General features: G+C 38.1%; 1 protein-coding gene across 2 annotated transcripts in view; it reads left to right on the top strand.

Moving 5' to 3' along the window:
- Positions 1–20,910, top strand: part of Dnah5 (dynein axonemal heavy chain 5) — a 312,016-nt gene that overhangs the window by 168,406 nt on the left and 122,700 nt on the right. Inside the window, exons 33-41 of one of the 2 annotated variants that reach the window (XM_074077723.1) lie at positions 476–688; positions 1,517–1,741; positions 3,443–3,615; positions 10,381–10,559; positions 11,147–11,334; positions 11,662–11,856; positions 14,860–14,994; positions 15,885–15,992; positions 17,711–17,864. In XM_074077723.1, coding sequence (XP_073933824.1) covers positions 476–688; positions 1,517–1,741; positions 3,443–3,615; positions 10,381–10,559; positions 11,147–11,334; positions 11,662–11,856; positions 14,860–14,994; positions 15,885–15,992; positions 17,711–17,864 — 1,570 coding nt within the window. The remainder of the gene's footprint in view (positions 1–475; positions 689–1,516; positions 1,742–3,442; positions 3,616–10,380; positions 10,560–11,146; positions 11,335–11,661; positions 11,857–14,859; positions 14,995–15,884; positions 15,993–17,710; positions 17,865–20,910) is intronic. The other variant, XM_074077724.1, reaches the window with a different exon arrangement.

Raw genomic sequence — 20,910 nt, forward strand, 5'->3', positions numbered from 1 at the left:
ATAAGGGCAAAATACTTTCTGCCTGGTAGCTAGCGGGTAGGCGGGGAGAAGAGGGGGGCGGAGTAGGTAAGGGAGGGGGTGGGGGAAAGGGGGGAGAAATGACCCAAACATTGTATGCACATATGAATAAAAGAAAAAAAAATCTTGTGGTGTGGAATTACACGCTCTTAGAGAGTCCCATCTCTTCTGGGAGACTGTTTCATCATGACATTTGTATTAAGTACTTTTTAGTAAACAAGTTTCATCTCTATTGATTATTTGAAATTGATTTAGGTTTCCATTTTAGATTTCCTGGCTAACTTTTCATCATTTTGAAAAATCACCTTATGACATGTTTATCCTTATATTTTATAACCTGTAGCTTAACATTTTGTGGGAAGGATAACATTGACAAGAAGGGAATGAGGAAATCTCAAAAATTATTTCTTATCTTTTCATATAAATATAACGATATTTTTTTTATCTTCTAACATAGATCTATGACCAAATTCTGTCAATTTCTTCTCGAGAGGGTGAGTCAATTGATTTGGACAAACCTGTGATGGCAGAGGGCAATGTGGAAGTCTGGCTTAATTCTCTTTTGGAGGAATCTCAGTCTTCATTACATCATGTGATTCAGCAGGCAGCTGCAAATATTCAAGAAATGGGTTTCCAATTGATTGAATTTCTTTCTTCCTTTCCTGCTCAGGTCAGTGTATTGAAAGTGTTAAGTACTTTTTTTTTTTTATAAAGTAGTCATCTGAAATCTAAGATACTGTCCATTGCAAGCTTCACAGATGACATAATTTAACTCTGGACCAACATTCTGATTTTCATAAGGATTTATTACATATAGATTAGCTTAAAGATTTCAACTACAGATTATTTGGACATATCTATATATAAACTGACATATCTATATATAGATATATGTGTATTTAGATATATATTTACCTATATATACCTATATATATACCTAAATACACATATTTATACAATAGGCTTAAATATACATTTGGGTTGCAGAAATACTTGACATATTTTCTTTAACTCAAAACAGTTTTTCTCCTACCTAATTTCCTCACATAATGATGTGCATAAATTGTAAAATGTATTAAAGGGACACTTTACTATAAAAACAAAAACTGTATTTCCAGATTAAAATTCAGGGAACAATGTTTTCTTAGTCATTGTGATCAATAAAGATTTTGTGAGTACTGTGTACAAACGTTGTGTTAGTTGGATAAAGCCAGTTTAAGATGTATTCTTTACTTATAAGTAACCTAAGGTCTATCTAAGAAGAAATGATACTTAGACATAAATGACTTAATAAGAAAAAAATTGTAGACACACCGTAATGCTTCACATATTTAAACACTAGGTAACTAATACAGAGTTTCCATGGGCTTTGAAATAAGGTATCAAGTTGATGCAATCAAGGTTTTCTATATACATCATAATTATGATTATTCATTGTGCTGTGATTTCTATTTAAATACATAAATTTACATACTCATAAAGTCTTTATTTTCACAAGGTTGGATTATTAGGAATTCAAATGATATGGACACGGGATTCAGAAGAAGCCCTTAGAAATGCCAAATATGACAAAAAAATCATGCAAAAAACCAATCAGTCTTTCCTGGAGTTACTAAACACACTGATCGACATTACCACAAAGGATTTGAGTCCTGTGGAACGGGTTAAATACGAGACGTTGATTACTATTCATGTGCACCAAAGGGATATCTTTGATGACCTGGTAAATTCTTTATAAATGCTGTGGTATATACAACAATGCAAACACTAGGCACCATCCATGTTTGCCTACTGAAATTAGTTTGCGTGAATTCCAGGGAAAGGTTAAATTCAGGCAGAGTTATCTTCATGCTCTTGTCAGACTTTCTTTTCAAACTTGAACCCAAATTTCAGTTGTATTTTGATGATCTATATTATCCAGGCAATTAGACTTTATTATAGTGTTCTTTATGTGATTGTTTTAAATGCTAACATGTCATGTAGTATCCTGAAAAGCTTTTATTTGTCTTGTGCCCCATGTAGTTATTGGTTGAAGATTACTCGTTTCTTGCTGCAAAAATTATGACTAATATTGGTAGTAAGAACTGTTTAGGACTTTTGCTAAATCATGTCTTTAACAAGTGTTGTTACACTACATCATTGATTGCAGAACAGTCTTTTTTATTGTTGTGTTGAGTGGGGGTGCATTGTGGCATTTGCAAAAGTTCTTACCATGTGTCAAATATATCATACTTGAATTTATCCTCTCCTTCTCCCTCCATTCCTGGAATAGTTTCAACAGGTATCATTTTTACATTTACATACATGTATGCACAGTACTTGCAAAACAGTCTTAACATAGCTTGTGACATTCACTTGTCATGCAGATTTTTGCCTTTAAAGAGAAAATAAGGTGGAAAAAACAGAGAGCTCAGTAGATATAGAAAATGAGAAATGAGAAAGAAAATGAAATTTATCCTCTACTGTAAAATACAACATTGATAAGAGGCAAGAAGCTCTAAATTTCTCAGTAATTTTCTGGATTGTGTCTCAACCCCATTATGTAAAAAAGATTATGAAAGATGGTCCTGATGTAATGGAAATAAAAGGCAGCACATTCAACCTATTTTGTGTTAATCTCCTCTCTTAATAGTTAAGCACACTGTTTGCCTCCCTGAGAAATAAAGGACTCAGGGTAATTTCAGATTTCTTATTTGTCAAAGAACAATGATTACAATGGCTTAAAATTTTGGGCAGTAACCAGCCATTTAGATGTTAGAAATTTTGGCCTGCTGCAAATTCATAGGAAAATAATTAATGCATTAAAAAAAAACCTCACAGTATACTTTGTCATAATTTGAAGAGTTGCCTTTTTGCTAATGAGATTGTTTAGCTCTTTTTTTTCATGCCATAACATGTTTTTCATTGGTTGTGTTGATATTGGGCATTTCAGGGTGAAATATAAGAAACGAGTCTAGCTTGGTGCCAGGGTCTCACACCTGTAATCCTAGCTACTCAGGAGGCAGAGATCAGGAGGATCACAGTTCAAAGCCAGCCTGGGCAATAGTTCACGAGACCCTATCTCAAAAAAATCCATCAAATAAAAGGGCTGGCAGAGTGGCTAAAGGTGTAGGCCCTGAGTTCAAGCTCCAATACCGCACAAAAAAAAAAAAGAAAGAAATGAGTCTTATTGCAGTATACAATGCCATTTAAATTGGAGGAGCATATTTATTTCAGTTGGTTTTTCCTCTTCTCATATCTTCTAAAGTTTCTTTTTTGTTGATTAGTAAGTGAACGGGTTAGAAAATGATACAATTGATGTTTCTAACATAATTGGGGAGTCTTTGTGTTCCATTTCCTTGGCTGTATGATCTGCATAAATGCTAATGTGTGCGTTCAAAAATGATTCTGGTCTCAGTTTTAATATATACCTTTTGCATTCCAGTGTCACATGCATGTCAAGAGCCCGACGGACTTTGAGTGGCTGAAACAGTGCAGATTTTATTTTAACGAAGATTCTGACAAGATGATGATTCACATCACAGATGTGGCTTTCATATATCAGAATGAATTTTTAGGCTGCACTGACAGGCTTGTCATAACTCCACTCACAGACAGGTGATGGAAGGAGTCTGTGATTCAACAGCCCTTTCCCCCCCTCCCTCTAGTTGCTCGGGTTTTTTTGCTTAATGTCTCTGTAGGGTTTAAAGACTTTTATACCAAAGCTTTTGAAAGTCAGCATTTCTAGCTTTGCACCTGTGTCTTTGCATGGAATTTAGTACTGTGGTTGAAACAGATAGGTTTCCTTTGCCTTCAGTCCTATAGAGGCAAAATATAAATGCATCTGTGGACACTGAATGGGCAAGAAAGGGAGTTAATTACTGTGTTTCACTAGGTGCATTTCACAGTAGGCCTTGAAGGCTACTTTAGTAACTTCAGCCTTGTTCTTGCAGAGAGATAGTTAAGATGGTTTGTTAGTGGGAAAGAAATTTAGTAAATTGGGTAGCAACACAGGTGAAAGCAGCCACATCGCAGTGTCAGAGGACAGGGAGTTGTCACTTCTGCCCTTTGTTTATCACTTACTGGTTTTGACAGCCTGAGCTCCCATTGCACTCTTTGGACTCCGTCTCATCTGTTTCCAAGGCGCCCCATCCAGGACTAGAACTCAGTACCTCATTTAGCCTAATTCGATCTTGGTGATGTCAGCCACATCGTATATTCTCTGTTCAGGGATGCACTGAATTCTTATTGTGGCCATTTTGCTAAATAATTTTATCATTTAATTATTAAATCATATCTTAACCAATCTACATTGCATGCCTGTAGAAGAGTATCATATTGTACCCCAGAATAAACACAATCATAATTTGTCAATTAAAATGATATTAGTTTAAAAAATGTGAAGAGTTCCCATTAGCAATTTCCCTTGAAATGCTGGGCGTTTACCCCCACCTCTTCTCTTAGAAGCTCCACCACTTCCTTCTTTTTCCCCCAAGGCCTTGTTCCCCTTTTTTATTTGATTGAGGAGGTAAATGCTCATGTCTGCCTCTAGCATCTCATGTCCATTACCCAGGCACCTGTCTTTATGCTGTCTCTTGATCTCCTATTTTCTGTGTGGCTGGTCTGCACTGCCATCCAGAGCCAGCACCAACACTGGATACCAGGATTTCTTCTCTGGGAGCATTGGTAGTGTCCACTCTCTACCAATTCATTCTTGTCAATACACAACAGGCTGCAATTGCTCTTTAAATACAACCCTCTGTGACCCTCCAGTTTCCTTCCCATTTCTGGGTTCCCAACAATATTCCTCTAAAATATAATTTCTTTCCACCTCGTTTGTCTTGAACTTACTTCGTTCAGACTCTCAGTGTTAATTTTCTATTGCTACCATAGCAAGTCACCACCAGTTTAGAAGTTTAAACAACACAAATATATTATTGTTACATTTGTGTACATCAGAAATCGACAAAGTTATGTCTCACTGGGCCACAGTCAGGGTCAGAGGGTCTGGGAAACTCTAGGGTGAGTCTGTTTTCTTCTCTTTCAGGTTATTGGCAGAATTTCCTTGTTGTAGAACCTAGATCCTTCCTCTCTCTCCTTTCTTCCCTCCCTCCCTCCCTTCCTTCCTTCCCCTGAGCTATCACCTTCCTTGACTCATGATTTCCTTTCTGTGTCTTCAAAGCCAGAAATGGTGGTGGATTCCTTTCATGCTTTCCAGCCTCTTCTCCTTCCATTTCACATCTCTGACTCACTGTTCTACCTCTGGCTTCCCCTTTTGAGGACTCATGAGATCAAACTGGATGCACTGGGCCATACAGAATAATCTTTCCACCCTAAGGCCCTTGTATTAGTAACATCTTCAAAGACCCATTAGCCATATAAAGCAACACGTTTGCAGTTCCTGGGATTAGAACATGGGCATTTTGGGGGGCCATTATTGCTACCATCACATTTCCTTTATTGTTCTGCCGAAACAGTTCTTGTGAAGTTCACCTACATCTTCAGATTTTCAGGTCTGGACCTGGCATTCCTTGACTAATCAGCAACACTGACACAATTGGTCCTTCTCTTCTTTTTGATGTAGTTCCTTCACATGACTCCCAGGACACCACACTCACTTGGTTCCTCCTGCTGGTCTGGTCATCCTTTCATAGCTGCTCCTGCTGGTTCCTCTCCATCTTCCTGACCTTTAAACATGGAACAGGTCGGGCTCTTTCCTCCATCTACACTCATTCCATTTGTGAGCTCACATGACCTTAAATACTATTTAGATGTTAGCCCTAGTCTCTGCATCCACCCAGGCTTCTTTCCTGAATTACAGACACATTTTTCACCTGTCTGCATGACATGCTTGCATGGATGCTTATAGGATATTCAACCAAGTTCCATGTTTGATCATTCCCCATAAACCCAGTCTTATCATCTTCTTCATTTTAGTAAACAGCCAGTCCACTTAATCCCAGTGGTAGGGGAAAATGTGATAGTTAGAATAATGGGCCCCCTAGTCCTAATCTTGGAAATTTATGACAATGTTACCTTCCAGTTGCTCAAGCCAGAAACCCTTAGAGCACTCTTGAAGCCTCTCTCTCTCTTTTTTTGCTTTCTCTCTCATTTTTTTTGTCCCTCTGCGAATTTGGGATGCTTATATGTCACAATTCTAATTTTCATATATAAATGTCATAGTTTATAACCTTTTCTGCAACTTGATTCTTTAATGATAAAAACCTGAGAACTTTGAAAGCAAAACAAGTATTTATAAGTATGAAAGTAGAGGTGGTTATAAAGTTTCTTTCATCCAAAACGTCCACTGAATGATTCTTCTTTAGCTAGCTTGATTGTAAGAGGTGAGACATGGGATTCATTGTAAGATTGCTGCTCTTTAACAAACAAACAAACAAAAATCCTTATTTAAAATGATTACTTTATAAGAGTTTGATGCTGGAAGTTCTGACATGGTTGTTGTCAGCCTCTTGCTATCTGATCTGAGCTGTGGTAGCTCTCTAGACTCTGGGGAGCTCATTGTCACATGGACAGAGATGTTGACATTTCAGATGGCCAAGCAGCCTCATACTGTGGAAAAACACTTCTCTCCAAAACTCAAGGTGATTTTTAAACCAGTGCTGAGCACACTCAGAGGAGACTGAGATTATCTTTACTATTGCTGTCACCTAAGGCAGAGGGCAGAGGAACTCTGGGACTGATAGAGTCATCTTATCTTCTTGGTAAGAAGTCTGGACAGGCCTAACAATGTGTGTCTTCCCTGGACATATTCTCACAGCTTCTGTGACTTTGCAACTCTGCTCTTAGCAGCTGTGTAGTCTTGGGCCAGAAACCTAACATCTTTCATTTCTTTCTTTTGTAAAATGTGTGGACTAGAAGCCATGTATAAGAGTCCTTCTTTAATTGTGGGGGTATGTTCCAAGACTTGCAGTGAATGCCTGACGTCACAGGTAGTATCAAACACCATATATGTGTTTTAGGGTTTTCCTATAAATACATACATACTGACGATGAAATTTATAAATTAAGCACAGTAAGAGATTAACAATAACTAATGAAAAATGAATTTATTGTACTTAAAGTTGTGTGACTCTCTGTCTCTCTCAAAATACCCATTTAATATTTTTGGACTGAAGTTGACCTCAGTAATGGAAACTTCAGAAAACGAAAGTGCCATGGGGGCTTATAAGTACCCAGAAGAGGGCCCAGGCACAGAGTAAATGTTAGTCATTATTTTTGTTATGACCTTTGCTTTTTTCAATCACTTAACACACATTCTGTAGCACCCTTCCTTTTGTTTCTTCTTAAGCATGTCTAATTAACCAAGTTCTTAACAGAATACGCACACCATCAATGTCTTGGGAAGATTTTGAGCATTTTAGAATCAATAGGAGCTGAAGGTTCTTCTGGTTTACATGTGATAAAATGCGTCTATAGTACTATGAATACTTAATACCAGCGATAGTCACAGATTTTGCTAAACCAGGTACAAATGAGACCTGGGCTTTGGGTTCAGTTGTTCATTTGGTATCATGGTCACATTCTGTATCTCTAGTTCCAGTAGGTGTTGGGTCAGAGGGAACCAGATAAAAGTGAATAGCTGGATCAGTATCAGCCATTTATTTGACAAGAGTTCATGGAGTACAGGGAGCCAAGGGTGAGGTAAGGAGTTGGGAATACAACTGTCAACTAGACCCTGTTCCTGACAGCACAGGGCTTACAACAGTCTCACGGGGAGGTGGGAGACTATACCAGGGCTGTAAACAGGCACTGAAACACAAAGGTCAAACCTGGCTCATGAAGGGAAACATTTTTGAAACTTGCTAAGGGGAAGAGATCGGAAAGGAGAGCTGAGAACCGAGGGAGTACACAAACCTATAGAATGTTCTGGAGAAAGTCTTGTAAGCACGAGCACAGAGATACTATGACAGATCTGTGCTTGTCCACGTGACTTCCCATTTTTGACTAAGTCCCCCTGTTCCCCCCCTCACTACAGCAGAGAAACTAAAGGGTGGGTCTCCTAGCATGCTCACTCCACTTTTCCTGCATGTGGGGGTGATTTCTTTTAACTTAACAATTTGCTGTTTCTTTAATTGTAAAACCTACTGTCCTCAGGTACAAAAAGGATTTGCAGGATAACAGTGAGCTACCAGAGTTGGTAGAGATTTATTTCTTACTCTGAGAGGCTGGACTGGTCCTAGGGTCCAGCACTGAGAGTGCTTGACTTGCAGCTGTGGGCTAGTTCAAGTCTCAGCTCTCCCACTGTCATCCCAAGAAAAGTCAACCTCTGTGAGCCTCTTTCCTCTTCTGAAAAATGGGAAAAAAAAAGTACTTTTCTTTTGCAGAGCTCTCTGGTGATTTAACGAGATATTGTACATGGAGCACATTGTGTTGACTGCTATTATTCAATGCCACTCTTAAAGGGATGGAAAAGTACAAAGGAAGAAATTAGACCTCTGGTTGAAGGGCAGAATTGAAGCGAGAGCAGGCATCCTGATTTCATCCCCAGACTGTCTCCGTCTCTTCTATCCAGGCTCTGTACACATTCAGGGCTGAGCGATTGACTTGCCTTTCAGGAACCCACTTCTAATAGAGACCCCAGAAGACCTCCGACCAATGTACTCACTGTTCATCCCACACTTTTGTTGGATAATGGCTTCCTTTCCTTTGAGATCTTTTTCAAGTCCAAATGAATGCTTTGTATTTAGACACAAGAAAACTCTTATACTGCAGCACTTTATGAATTGTCTTCTTTGACAACAGCAGGTGGTGCTGGGAACCAACTAATGTATCAGCACATTTTTTCAGGGTAAAATTTTTCACATACAGGCATTCTTGTTTTCTCTCACCAAATCTGTTATTTGCTAGTTTCACATAGTAAGAGATGGAAGGTATGTGCGTGCCTAATGGATGCCTACAGACATTCAAGATAGGGTTATTTAAATCCAAATAAATCAAATTGTCAGCTCTTCTGCTTCTTTCTTTGTGGTGCTGAGTTTGAATTCTGGGCCTTGAGCATACTAGGCAGTCACTCTATTACTAAGTTACCTGTCCAGTCCTTGGTTTTTTGAAATGGTCTCACTATAGCTCAGGTTGTACTTGAACTTACTAGGTAGTCCAGATTGGTCTCAAACTCAAGATCCTCCTGCCTCTGACTCCTGTGTGCTGGAATTTATAGGTATACATAGCCTTACCTGGCTTATTTATTTATGCTTTTAAAACAAATTGTACTATGTACACTTGAGGTTCCTAATATGATGCAATAGATGATACACATAGTGAAATGATTATTATAGTTAAGCAAATTAACGTGTTTATCAGTTCACATGGTTACTTTTTTTGGTGACAAGAGCAGCTAATTCTACTTATTTAACTATGATCTCTAATACAATACAGTTTTATGAACTGTAACCTTCATGTTGTAAATTAGTTCTCTAGACTCATTCATCTTCTTTAACTGATACATTGTATCCTCTGACTTACATCTCCTTATTTCCTCAGTCCCCCCTGTCTCTGGCAACCACTGTTTGATTCTCTGCATCATCCATATTTTTTCTGCATTTCAAATGTGAGATCATATACTATTTGTCTTTCTGTGTCTGTTTACTTAGCAAAATATTCTCTAGGTCCATTCTTGTGTGGCAAATGGCAGGATCTTCTTCTTTTTAAAGGCTGAATAATGTTCCATTGTGTAAAACATATCATGTTTTATAAAACCCCATTTGCCCCCTGACAGGCAGTTGGGTCATTTCTTGGCTATTGCCAACCATTCTGCAATGAACACAGCAGTGCAGACATCTTTATGAGGGCATTATTTCATTTCATTTGGGTCTGTACCCAGAAGAGGTTGATGGGACGTAAGGCAATTTTAGTTTTTAATTTCTTTAGGAAACTTCATGCTATTTTCCATAATGGCTACACCTAGTTAACATTCTCACCAACAGAGGGCAAATGTTACCTTCCTCACTCTCTCTTCACTGTTTGTAATTTCTTGTCTTTTTACTAGTAGCCATCTTAAAAGGTGGGGGCTGATATCATAGAGTGGCTTTAATTTACATTTCCCTGATATTAGTGAGGTTGAGTGACTATTATCCTTTAGATATAGATAGATGTCTAGGAAACAAGAGCCTGAAAAAATTGAGCAGTAACAGAACCTGTTTAAAAATTTTAAGAGATTTTAAACTTACTTGACCAGAGACTATCTCCTGCAAAGTTCAATGTACCTTAGTGTCTGTAAAGACAGTTTATTTTAGGATGTGGCTTTTGGAATATTCCTTATGGAAAATGGCCCAGATTCTCTGTCTTTTTAATCATCTCTTTGTGATGTCTTGGAGTATCTCTCACATGCTAATGGGATGGTTCCAATGATGTCTCTACTCTCAGGTGCTACATCACATTGGCTCAAGCTCTGGGGATGAGCATGGGGGGAGCTCCCGCCGGACCTGCAGGAACAGGCAAGACAGAAACCACCAAGGATATGGGACGATGTCTTGGGAAATATGTTGTAGTTTTCAACTGCTCAGACCAGATGGACTTCCGAGGACTTGGACGGATATTCAAAGGTAAGATTTATTTAATTTATGAGAAATTTCAAATTTCACATTTAAAATATCATCAGAGTTGGTGGTATAGCTTAGTGGTAAAACACTTTCTTAGCTTGTGTGAGGTCCTGGGTTTTAATCATGAGCACCATAAAAAGAGGATTTTTTTCAACAGGTGGCTACATTTTAGAACCATTTTTCAGCTTTGTAAAACTTATTGGAGTAATCATGAATCCTACCAGTGTGTGTGGACTAAATGGTAGTATCACTTGCCTTTTGTAACATTCCTTTATTAATGTAGGTTGGATGTTTACAGATCAATTGCCAAATTGTAAGCTAATTTGAACTACTTGATGTACCATCTATTTACCCAACTTCATTTTCTTTGAATTTTTTTTGTGGCAGGACTGGGGCATGAACTCAGAGCCTCACCCTTGCTAGGCAGATGCTCTGCAACTTGAGCCACTCCGCCATCTCTTTTTTTGTGGTCCAACTTCATTCTTGAGTAAACCTATCTTAGGCTTGTTTTGGCAGCTGCATAATGTCCTTCACCTTGGCTTTCCAAAATTATATACTAATTGGATTTTCTATTTAATTTCCTTCCTAAGGGTTGGCACAGTCTGGTTCCTGGGGTTGTTTTGATGAGTTTAACCGAATTGATCTACCAGTTCTGTCTGTGGCAGCCCAACAAATTTCCATTATTCTCACATGTAAAAAGGAGCATAAAAAATCTTTTATTTTTACTGATGGAGATAATGTGATGATGAACCCGGAATTTGGACTTTTTCTAACCATGGTAAGGAACCACTAGAAAAGCCACTAAAGTTCAGCTTTCTTATCACCATCTTTATGCCTCTCAATGGTCATGTGTCACCCATGTTCCATCAATGGAAATTGGGATTGTAATTTCCATTCCTGTTTGAAAGACTTTGGTGTTAAACAAAGCTCCTATTAATAACTCATGACTTGGTCTGGCCAGGTAAAAATGAGATATGTAAATAAGTTCTCCAGTTGTTATTCCAGGTTTGTGGTGTACACATAATGAATCTTTTAATATCATGCCAATGTGTCCTTGTTGCCCTAAGAACATATCATTCATCTTTGGGTTTTTTTTTCTATTTAGAATCCTGGCTATGCAGGGAGGCAGGAACTCCCAGAAAACTTGAAGATTAACTTCCGCTCTGTGGCCATGATGGTCCCTGACCGTCAGATTATCATATGGGTGAAATTGGCCAGTTGTGGATTCATTGACAACATTGTTCTGGCCAGGAAGTTTTTCACACTCTACAAGCTGTGTGAGGAGCAGCTTTCTAAGCAGGTGTGCTGTTCTGAAGGTCTCTATAGATGAGAGATGTTTCATCTTTCTATTGAGTGCCATGTTTAGTTTGAAAAATTGTAGCCTAGAGTTATTGACAAAGTGCTTTATTGATTTTAAAAGTGTATTATTACAAAACTGGTTTTGTCTGCACAGCTTCAGTTAGAAGTACATTTGAAAAAATTAATACTTATAATATGGAAATGAATATTGTTCAAACTGGTTTATGAGCCAAAGGACTAAGGTTATTAATGTTTGCCACTTTTACCACCTATACATTAATCCTAATATGTGCTATGTGTTGTCACAGTTTTCAGGAACCTCTTAATCATTGATTCTTCTCACTCCTAAGCTCACTCAAGTATTGGGCCAACCTTTGCTGACTGCCTGCTGTCACCCTCTTGATATTTTCCTCTAGTATTTGGGGTAAAAACAGGTTTGGGCATTTTGAGATTCTATAGTTAGAAGACATGACAATAATCATATATTTCATCTGTATTATCTGTTGTTGCACAATAATTGTACCATAAACAATACAAATTATTTCACAGCATCCGTGTGTCAGAAGTCAGTGTAGCTGGGGCCTGTGCAGTGTCTGACAAGGCTGCAGTCAAGGTATTGGCCAGGGCTGCTGGTTCATCTGATCCTTAACTAGGGAGTAATCTCCTTCTAAACTCACTCAGATTGTTGGGAGAATGCTGTTCCTTGAAGTTGTAAGCTGAGGTATTCGGTATTCTGCTGGCTCTTGGCTTGTGGCTACCTTCAGTACTGCACACTGTAGTATGTAGTTCATTGCTACATGGGGTTCTCCAACATGGCTACTGGCTTTCTCAAAGTCAGCAAGGAAAGAGGTTCCAGTAAGATAAGTGCTCCAATCTTATATAATATGATCACATAATCATACATATGTAATCACATAAACCTGTCTTCTCTGCTGTGTTTTGTCTGTTGGAAGCAATTCCTAGACACACCCCCCTCACACTAAAGAGGATAAGATCATACAAGGGCATGATGGAGGCAGACATTAACATGTATAAGTAAAAATTGCTAAAAGCATAGTTAAATCATGACACATTTCAAAAATTGTAGCAATATAACGTGAACAACATTTCTGACATGTAACTGTTACCTGTGTCCTGTCCAGATTGTTTTTAAACTCACAGGTCCAACCAAGTCACATTCCTACTCAGAAGTTCTTCCCTGTGAGTGTTTAGCCACACACAGAACCCTCTGATCCTGACCATGGAGTGGATGTTTTGTTGAACATCGTGGAACCCTTCCTTCATGATCACATGTTCAACTCCAAATCCAGTTCTGATAGGAAGCTTTCCTTGATTAATTTCTTCCACCTGCACTTTCAAGCCATTCCTTAAAGGCAGAAACTCAACCTGAATGTCTACATGTGCTCCATCTTCCACATGACTAGTACTGAGTTGAGGCACCCTACTCCCAACTAGCAGATAACTATTTTTTCCTCCATAGGTTTCTTTTATTGGATGAAAATATATAACATCAAATTCAGCATGTTAACTGCTATTGAGTGTACAACTCAGTAGTGTTAAGTGTATTCCCAATGCTGGGACACAGATCTCCAGACTCTTTCATTGTTTTTCATCTTGAAAGACTGAAACTTGGTACCTGTTATACCACAACTTCCTTCTTGTCCTCTTCACAACCCCTTGTAAGCTCCATGATGCTCTGTTTCTATTAATTTGACTAGGCCCCATCTATAAATTAAACCATACAGTATTTGTCTTCTTGTGGGTGACATATTTTACTTAGCATAATGTCTTCTAATTCATCTATGATATGGCATGGGAGTCCTTCTTTTCACGGCTAAATGCAATTCCATCATATATAAAGACTGTATTTTGTTTATTCACTCATCTACTTATGGACATTTGGTTGCTTCTATCTTTTGGCTATTATGAATAGTGCTACCAGGAACTTGGCTGTGCAAATATCTGACCAATGTATCAGAAGTGGGATTTCTGGGTCATATGGTAGGTCTATTTGTAATTTTTAGAACTGCCATACTGCTTCCCACAGTGGTTAGATAATAGCTTTTTTTTTTTTTTTTTTTGGCAGTACTGGAGTTTAAACTCAGGCCTTAATCTTACTAGGCAAATGCTTTAACACTTGAACCATGTTCCCATCTATTTTGCTTTAGTTTATTTTTGGATAGGGTCTCTCACTTTGGCCTGGGATTATGTGCATGTACCATCACCACAACCAGCTTGCTTTTTGAGATAGGTTTCACTAATGGTTTTTGCCCAGGTTATTCTCCAACTGTGACCCCTCCATTTCCGTCTTCTGTGTAGAATAATTGGATTTATATATGCTAACATTTGGTATGATTGAGCTTTTATAAATGTATACCAAAGACCAAGCTAAGGGCTTGACTTTCAGATTTGACCCTGTTATTCCTCCTTCAGGTAATCCTCCAGTGTAACTGCTTTCTTTCTCTTCAAGACCCCTTACTTATTAGTGGAAAGTTTTGTGTGTGTGTGTGTGTGTCTGTGTGTAAAGTATCCCAATTTAATTCTGGTTCTGACTGTTATCTTTAGAGATATGAATAATTTTCATATGTATGAATGATTAGAAAGAAAGTTTAAGGTTATGTCTACAACTGCAAGAAGAGATGTGTCCCTTTTCCTTATCTAGATACATTTTTTACTTCTGATCTAAAGTTTTAAGCTCATGATGGTACATGGAAGGACTCTTGGATATTCTTGATTTGCTCAAAAAGCCTATCAATAAAGAAATCATGGCTGGTGAATGACTCAGGTGGTAAAGTGCCTGCCAAGCCAGTGTGAGGCCCTGAGTTCAAACCTCAGTACTGCCAAGAAAAAAATAAAAGAAGAAAAAAGAATTCTCTCACTCTACTGTTTAAGAGAAATCAGCATTGATTCATTCTTGTGAATGTGTCTTCCATCAAAGTCAAATTCATATAGTTTCTAGGGCTAGGTTAATATTAAAATAAGCACAGTGTCTCACATTTTTCAGGTCCATTATGACTTTGGTCTGCGTAACATTCTGTCAGTTCTGCGGACATTGGGGGCAGCAAAAAGAGCCAACCCCATGGATACAGAATCCACAATCGTCATGCGTGTGCTACGTGACATGAATCTTTCTAAACTGGTAAGATTCACAGATGGAAATGTTCCACCTGCTTAAATATTAGCTCAACTAATTAAGCACAAGTGAGATTCTGAAATATTTGTTTAAAATGCTCATTTTAAGAGCCTAATTATCAGATAAAGTGTTGGCAAAGTATGGCTTTAAATTATACTTTTTTAGAAGTTCCTTTTGTAATGACTCCTATCTAGTCTAAAATATGTCTATTCTAATTAAATTTTTAGAATCATTTTTGGATTAAAAAATCCACATTAAGGTTCTGAATATTTTAAATTACTTTTGTGTTATAGAGCAAAAATCTTGTCTTCTTTGCACTCTATAGAGCCTGGTACCAGGTTGTATTACATTTTACAAACATATAATAATTTTGCTCTTATAGTATATACTGATAGTCTGTGTCTTATATCAATGGTTCTATATACAGGATAACAAAATGATATATCTCAAAATAGAAGTATGAACCACATTCCGGTTCATGAATTTTGTACTATCACTCATTAAAAAAAATTCTTTTTAGTTTAAATTAGGAATTATAGACTACATTGTCCTCTGAACTTTATATTTTATGGAAAAGTTGTCATGTAGTTAGTATTTTCTTTCCTTTGATTTTTTTTCTTTTATTCATATGTGCATACAATGTTTGGGTCATTTCTTCCCCTTTCCCCCTGCCCCCTCTCTTATCCTGTAATTTTTTTTCTTTTCTTGTCTCACCTTAATTTTTAAAAGTGTAATTGAAAGATGAAGAAATAGTCACTCAAGTTTGATGCAAGTGACTTTCATTTTAATGGCTGGTATGACATAACGTGGACTGTGTTGGGCATTTTCATTTTATCTGTTTATCCTATGATTGTGCTGCAATCATTGTTCTCATTTCCCTTACTTTCCTTTCTTAGATCGATGAGGATGAACCTTTATTTTTGAGTTTGATTGAGGATCTCTTCCCGAACATTCTCCTGGACAAGGCAGGTTACCCTGAACTGGAAGTGGCAATCAGTAGACAGGTAATGTGTTTCACTGTGTGTCATGTGTCCTGTCTGTTTTGTCTGAGTTTGACAGGAATCGAGTGTAGCTGGTCTAGCCTTCACCTGTGGCCTTTGAGAACAGCACTGAGGCTATTGCTGCTGTCTAAGAGGGGTTGCTGTGCACCATTGACAGAGTTCTTCCCCACCAGGGTTCTGCCATCGCACAACCTCACATCAGTGAGTCATGTGTGAGCAGTCTTGTTATTGATGGAAACCATTTCACACCAGATCCAAAAGCAAAGTGTGATTGGCTAGCAGGGCGGTCTTGCTGGAGCCTGTGGCTCCGTCCTTGGCACTGGCTTTTGCCACTTGCCTTGGTCTCCAGCGTCCTGCCTCTGCCTCCTATCTGCAGGAATTTCATTTGCTTCTCAGTGTTATTCTCTTCCCCTGGCCACAGGAGGTTTCTCCCTTAGGCTCTGAGGGAGCGACAGCATTAGCACGTTACCAGGTCTCGGCCGGTGAAGTTTTCATAGTCTCCCTTTGAATGGAGATGAATCATGTAAGCCTTGTGTTTCAGTCTGCTGTCGTAGGAAGAAGAATTTGGAAAAAAATTCTATTTATAAATGATTAGTTCATATGTATATGATGCATTTTAGTCTCTTGAAAACATTTGCAATACAAATCAAACATGGTAGTATTTAATGCATATTTTGCTTTAAAAATTAGTATACTGAAGTCCAAATTTCCTGATAAATGAAGAGTAATAACTCATTCTGCAAGTGGTTTCCTCATGATTTGGCTAAACTGATTATAGAACTACCTTAAAAGCTGAATAAAGTACTTTATAAGGTGACTTCATTACTTGTTTGTAGTACATGAAAAATCTGAAGAGTAAATACATAGCATTAATGGTACATTTATCACTGTTATCTGAAATTATTTAAGCAAAAGTAAAATTGTCATTATAATGGGTTCAAGCATAGCATGATGGTTCAGGGCAAGGAGCTTGGGGTTGAACATTTTGGATTCAAATCCCAAGTTCATAACTACAAGTTGGATATCTTGGGTAAGTTTCTTTGTCATTCTGAGTCTCAGTTTCCTCCTCTGCACAGTGAAGATATTATTATTGATTTAAAAGATTTGTCTTGGAGTAGTGCCTGGCACAGAGTTACTTCCGAACCCTGTATTTGGTAGACATAATCATTATAGAAACTTTAAAAGCTGTTTGAAATTTATATTGAATTTCAATCAGCCTAATCTGCTATACATTTTTTATTTATATTATCTTTTAATGAACCATTAGAAATGAACTTTACCATTTGAGTCTTTATACTTAAGTTGCTCCTCAGATAGTCATTCAACAAAATGTTAATATAAGTGTATTAATTCCCAAAGAGAAATGCATATTTTATTAGCTTGGGATAATATTTTGATTATTTTCAGCCTACTTTTTGTGCATGTATGTATACTTTTTTTGTGTCATAGGTTTTTATTGTGGTGAAATGCATACCATTAACTTTAGTATTTTAAATATTTTTGAAGTGTACAGTCTGGTGGCAGTAAGTACGTATACATTGTTGGACAATGTTAGTCATGTAGTCATCCCTACCATCCATCTTTAGAATGCTATTATCTCACCAAGCTGAAACTATATACCCACTAAACACTCACCTCCCATTCCTTCTTTCCCCATGCTGTGTCTAGGCATTTTGAAGTGCATGGTGAGTCTAGATCATTGTGAGGGCTTTGTGTTTCAGGTTGAAGAAGCCGGCTTAATCAACCACCCTCCTTGGAAACTGAAAGTCATCCAGCTGTTTGAAACGCAGCAGGTGCGGCATGGAATGATGACGCTAGGGCCAAGTGGGGCAGGGAAAACCACTTGCATCCAGACCTTAATGAAGGCCATGACAGGTATGGGACAGGCAGTTTCATTGCCCTGAGTGACACATTTAAATGGTTGGAACATATTTGAATGCCCAAGAGGGACATAAAGGCAGATGTATGAATATATTTTTTATAGGAGAGAATGTTGCTTTACTGATTATTGGGTACATTTAAGGGATTATCTTACATTAATGGACCAGAGAGAAAAACAAGTTCCAGTGACTATTTCACTGTGCTGTATATTTTACATATATATGCTATTTAATTTTCATGAAGATCTTGAAAGATGGCTAATTGTTACCATTTTGTACAACAATCAAAGCTCAAATTCAAAATGCCCAAGGTCATGAAGATGGTAAGTCATGGAGCAGTTGAAGTAAGGGCCCATTAACAAAAACTCAGACTTTCCGCAATATACCAAGACACTTCCAGATAAATACAAAATACAGCATGCTACCTCTCAATAAATAAAAAATAATTCCAATCCTCTCTCTGAAATTCTGTGTTGAAAATAACCTTCATCATAAGTTAATGCCCCACTTAGATTCTCTTCTGATGAAGTTAAAGAAATGTATTTTATTTTCAGATGTCCCTAAGCTTACATCTAATTTCTTTGACCTAGGTCATCTAAAGATAAAGGGTATTGCCACGTTCATTATTCTTACATTCTCTGGTTCTCACTTGATATTGGCAACTTTCTAAATATATCAGCAGTCCATAGTCATGGCAGAGCTGAGACATACATCATCCCACAGGGAACAGGTGCTTGTTGGGTTTCCAGTCAACTCATGGAGCCCCAGGGCACTACAATTGGGACACAGTTGGTGGTCGTTTGGAGACTGCCAGTATTTACTCTGAATTCTGTACATTAGAACTCCACAGGGACAAACTGTGCTCCTTGCTGCATCTACCTCCCCCACAAACCAAGAACTCACACCTGCAGGATTTATTAATGGTTTTTTAATGTATGCTATTACGATTTGGTTTGGGTATTTTTTATATGTTTTAAAATGTGTGTTTTTCCTCACAAATTATGCTCAATATTTCTGTTGCATTTGCGAGGCTATCTTCTGTTAGTAATGAACTATGTATGCATCTGGTACAATGACTTCAAAATTAACTAGTAAATACTAAACATTATAGATACATTATGTAAATGTGTCTAAATTCTGCAATTCATGTGTCATTGCTGAGTTTGGAGAAGTTCCTTGCTAAGATGAGTTAATCGTTAGATTATTTGCTATATATTAACCCAATCTTGACTTAGTGCATTAAAAAAACATTTATTGTCTTGAGGTTTTAAGAGACACATTGATTTTTTTGTTGAGAACTTTAATTTTCTAAAAGACAGGGGAAATGATTGGGTCAAACTTTTACTAAAGAGGTGCAAGACCCACATATGTTATTTGCTCCCTAATTCATCATGTATTTGTTTATGAAATGTTTTTAATATTCTCTACTTTGAGGTTCTTCCAGATAATGTTCTAGAAGCAGAAAACAGGTATGAACAAAACATGTCTATGCCTTTAAGAGGTTAACATTGTAGCAAGAGGAACAGAGATGGACCCAGATAACTATAACTCAACATGGAATTGCTAGGAAAGTTTGCTATCATGTTGTGAGTAGAGGCAAAGGAGACCAGAAACTTCTCTAAGGAATTACAAGAAGTCTTAGATAGCAAGCACTACTTTATCTGAAGGTTGATGGTTGAGCAGCGGGTGGATAAAAGGAATTCTTAGCAGAAAGAAGAGCATCTGCATACACAAGGGCTAGAAACGGCGTGATACACCCAGGAAAGTACTGTGCATCGATGGAATGTAGTTCACTTGTGGGGTGAGGGTGAGGGTGGGGAAGATGAGGATGGATATGGAGGCTCGGTAGGTGAGACTGACATCCAGTGCCATGCTCCTTTGGCCCTCCCCTTCTGTAGATGTAGCTGTGAGGGAGAAGATCCCCCCTCCCCCACCACCATTGCTACCATACCCAGCAATGCCTCCTAGTGGTTTTTTAGGCCTAGAACTTTGCTTGAAGGCAGAAAAACTGACTCAGTTTGGAAGTCCGTGTTGGTTGGGAAGTAATGTCCCTAAGGCAGCCATAACCTCAACCAATGGGGGAGAAGAATTGATGGAAAATGTCCAGTCTTCTGTCTTTCAGAAGGACATTCCATCTTTAACCAGTTCAGCATTGGACCCTTTACTGGCTTTCTCTGTTTTCTTGTCCCTTCACCCCCAGTATCCAAGTCCTTATTTCAGGCTCTGCATTCAGAGGAGTCCAAATTACGGCAGTAGATGTGACATGAGTTCTGTAAGTCATACTGAGCACCTGGGTTTTATTTTGTAGGTGATGGGAAGCCATTGAGCTGGGGAGTGGCTCAATCATACCTATGAATAGACCATCTGATGACTACAAAGAGAACAGACTAGGGGCAGGAGGGAGATGTCAGGTCCGTAGGGAGCAAGACAAAGGTGCCTATGTGAGGGCTGTGTACATGAAGGTGGACTGATCAGGGCCAAATCAAGAAATACCTAAAAGGAGAATCAAGAGGGGTTAGTTTAAGCAACATTGTAAAAGTTCTTCTTTTTTCTTAGAGTGCTCTTATAAAAATTTTATGGTATCTTAAATGAAAATGATAAAAACTCTGCCTATATAATAATTAAATAATTTTTGGCAGTTTCTCTTGTATGTGCAACATATCAAGTCCAGTTTTCACCTATGAAATGGTCATAAACTTTAAGATTGTGCAGGCCTTTTGTAAAGTGTGATTAGATTTCAAAAAATAGTGTTGCCAGAATGTTGTGGGTGCCTTCTGTTGCCAAAGCTGAACTGTGGCTAAATTGAACTTCAGTATCATAGAATATTGCAAATAATTACCCTGTTTTCCAATTTTCTAAATATAGTAAGAGACTTGTAGGACACGTGTGTGTGCGCGTGCACACACACACACACACACACACACACACAATTTCATCTGAGTAATTGGCTCAAGTGATAGTGGAAGCCCAGAAGTCACATGACCTGCCTGCTCCCCGTAAGTTGGAGACCCAGGAAAGCAGTTATGTAGATTCAGTTGCTG

This window comes from Castor canadensis, chromosome 6 (genome assembly GCF_047511655.1).
Source record: "Castor canadensis chromosome 6, mCasCan1.hap1v2, whole genome shotgun sequence".
Taxonomy (NCBI): Eukaryota; Metazoa; Chordata; class Mammalia; order Rodentia; family Castoridae; genus Castor; species Castor canadensis.